The sequence below is a fragment of the Otolemur garnettii genome, unplaced genomic scaffold (genome assembly GCF_000181295.1).
Source record: "Otolemur garnettii isolate 467f Iridium unplaced genomic scaffold, OtoGar3 scaffold00002, whole genome shotgun sequence".
Taxonomy (NCBI): Eukaryota; Metazoa; Chordata; class Mammalia; order Primates; family Galagidae; genus Otolemur; species Otolemur garnettii.
In genome coordinates this window covers 1,959,691-1,962,296 of record NW_003852397.1, presented here as the reverse complement: position 1 = coordinate 1,962,296, position 2,606 = coordinate 1,959,691, and the positions used below count along the sequence as shown (strand labels likewise).

General features: G+C 39.9%; 1 protein-coding gene across 1 annotated transcript in view; it reads left to right on the top strand.

Moving 5' to 3' along the window:
- PREP (prolyl endopeptidase) overlaps positions 1–2,606 on the top strand; it is a 131,753-nt gene that overhangs the window by 29,202 nt on the left and 99,945 nt on the right. The window contains exons 3-4 of the mRNA XM_003781567.3: positions 447–580; positions 1,779–1,909. Of these exons, the coding sequence (XP_003781615.1) occupies positions 447–580; positions 1,779–1,909 (265 nt within the window). The remainder of the gene's footprint in view (positions 1–446; positions 581–1,778; positions 1,910–2,606) is intronic.

The window sequence follows — 2,606 nt, the reverse complement described above, 5'->3', positions numbered from 1 at the left end:
TTTTTTTTTTTATGGAAAATCATGGTTGTCTTATGGCTAGTAATTGGTGTGATAGGATAATTCATAAACAGTAATAGAACTTTGTCTCTAAAATTAATTATTTTTGATGTTTAATACTGGAAAGCATTTCATTATATTCATTTCTTTCAAGATTCCCCATCTGGAAAGTTGGCCACATAAAAGAACCTATTTCATAGTATTATTGTGAGTTCGAAATGAGTTCATACTTGCTCCGCAAACAGTAGTTATTACTTATTGATAATTAATAAATCAGCGTCTCAGCAGGAGCTCTGAGAAGAGTAAGGAGGTGAATGAGGCTGGGAGTGAGGGAGACAGGAGTCACCCACGGAGAAGAAAATGTACTTTACTATTACATGGTAGTGGGTAACATTCCACATAGAACATTTCACACTGAATTTGCTTTGTCCATTTTAACTTTTCCACAGGCTTTCGTGGAGGCCCAGAACAAAATTACCGTGCCGTTTCTTGAGCAGTGCCCTATCAGGGGTTTATACAAAGAGAGGATGACGGAGCTGTATGACTATCCCAAGTATAGTTGCCACTTCAAGAAAGGAAAACGGTATGTGAAGTCACTTTCCTTTGAATTTTCTTTGTCCTTTCAAATGAATGTGCTTTCTTAAGTTATAGAATACAAATTGTAAGTACCTTACCAGTTTATAAAATTCATCCATTTTAAAAGGAATTAATTTGTGTTCTTGAATAAGAGAATGCTGTTTTTTGGTCTTTTGGGTATTGGTTCAAATTCTTGAAATAGGGGTTAAGAAATTTAGTAGAGATAAGTCTTATGAGGAAGTCTAGATTATGGGAACTCATTGTCTTGTGGCTAGTAATTGGTGAGATAGGATAATTCATAAACAGTCACGGGGGTTTGTTTGCCTCCAGAATTAATTATCTTTGATGTATAATATTGGAAAGCATTTCATTATATTCAGTTTTTCCTTCTAAGAACGGTGAAAAGGGCAGAATGATGAAACGGGCAAGTGTGAATTGTTTCTTTTTCCCCCTTAACATCCACTTAAACATACTTTCTTGTTCTTTTTTTAAATCTCTTCGGAGCCACCATCACAAACTTACTTTAGAATTTCTTTGGCTCTCTCTACTCTTACACAGAGATCGGCAAAGTGGAGTCTGAGTGCCAAGCCCTGCCTGCCACCTGTTCTCATAAAGTCTCACCGAACACAGCTGTGCCCATTTGCTTATGTATCTATCATCTATAGATGCTTCTGTGCTACAGCCCCGAGTCAAGTGGTCTAGCCACCCCTCACTGCAAGGCCTGAAATGCTCACCAGCCCCGAGTCAAGTGGTCTAGCCACCCCTCACTGCAAGGCCTGAAATGCTCGCCATTCATGGAAAGTGTGCTCACCTCCCACCCGAGCACCCTAACTAAGGAAGAGAACCAGGATTTTATTTTAGAAAATCTGTTTCCTTCTTAAAAGAACAAGGAAAAATAAATAAATAAACAAATAAAAAAGTCACTGCTTTATTTGAGTATCAGTTTTAAGTTTAACAAATAAAATAATCTCAGTCTCTACATAGCTAATGCACAGAATTACAATAAATTATTTGAATAGAGAGAGCCATGCAGGTAATAAGCTGTGGCTGCAGGGACAGGTGAGGCCTCTCATCCTAGTCCTCGTGTCACTGTCATGGCCTTGGTATGTTTTCGGATTTGTTTGGGTTTTCTGGTTATATGTGTTTGGTTTTACTCCACAAATAGAAAACACCACAGCTAAATTAAGACCACCTCTGTCCCCCAGGTATTTTTATTTTTACAACACAGGTTTGCAGAACCAACGAGTATTATATGTACAAGATTCCTTAGAGGGCGAGGCCAGAGTGTTCCTGGACCCCAACGTACTCTCTGAGGATGGCACGGTGGCGCTCCGAGGTGAGTGCTCTACAGCCAGCCCTGCAGCTTCCCAGGGCCCTCACTTGCAGCTCTGAAGTTAGTGCAGTTGCTTCACCTCTGAAATACCAGGCAGGGTGTGGACCATATTGTAGAACAGATGCACATGCAGTATCAGGAAAGCTAATTCTTGCACACGTGTATATTTAGAACACATGAATAGTCACATTCCTCTCTTTTACTCTGGTGGCATGAAGAAGAGCTGGAGAATGATTTGCACTGGACCCAAATTAGCTTCTAGGCCTTCTGGAATCTTGAAGTCATCATCATTTCCTGCAACATCCCCAAGACCTTATTAGAAAAAAATAAATTCTATTTTTTGAGAAGTTTAAGCAAAGAATGTTCCGACTATACGTCTTAAATAGAAAAGAATATTTATTACATCTGTTTCTCACTTGGAGGAGGAGGTGGTTAAGAGTTTTCAAATCTTATAAATTAGGCCTGGTGGAATAACTCATGCTGATAATTCGAGCATCCTGGGAGGCTGAGGTGGGAGGTTCACTAATGGCTAGGAGTTTGAGACCTGCCTGAGCAAGAGTGAGACCCCATCTTTACAAAAGCTAAAAAAAATTACCCATAAATGTGGCACATACCTGTAGTCCCAGCTACTCAGGAGGGTGGGGCAGGAGAATTAGTTGAGCCCAGAAATTTGCAGTCATAGGGAGCTATGATGACACCA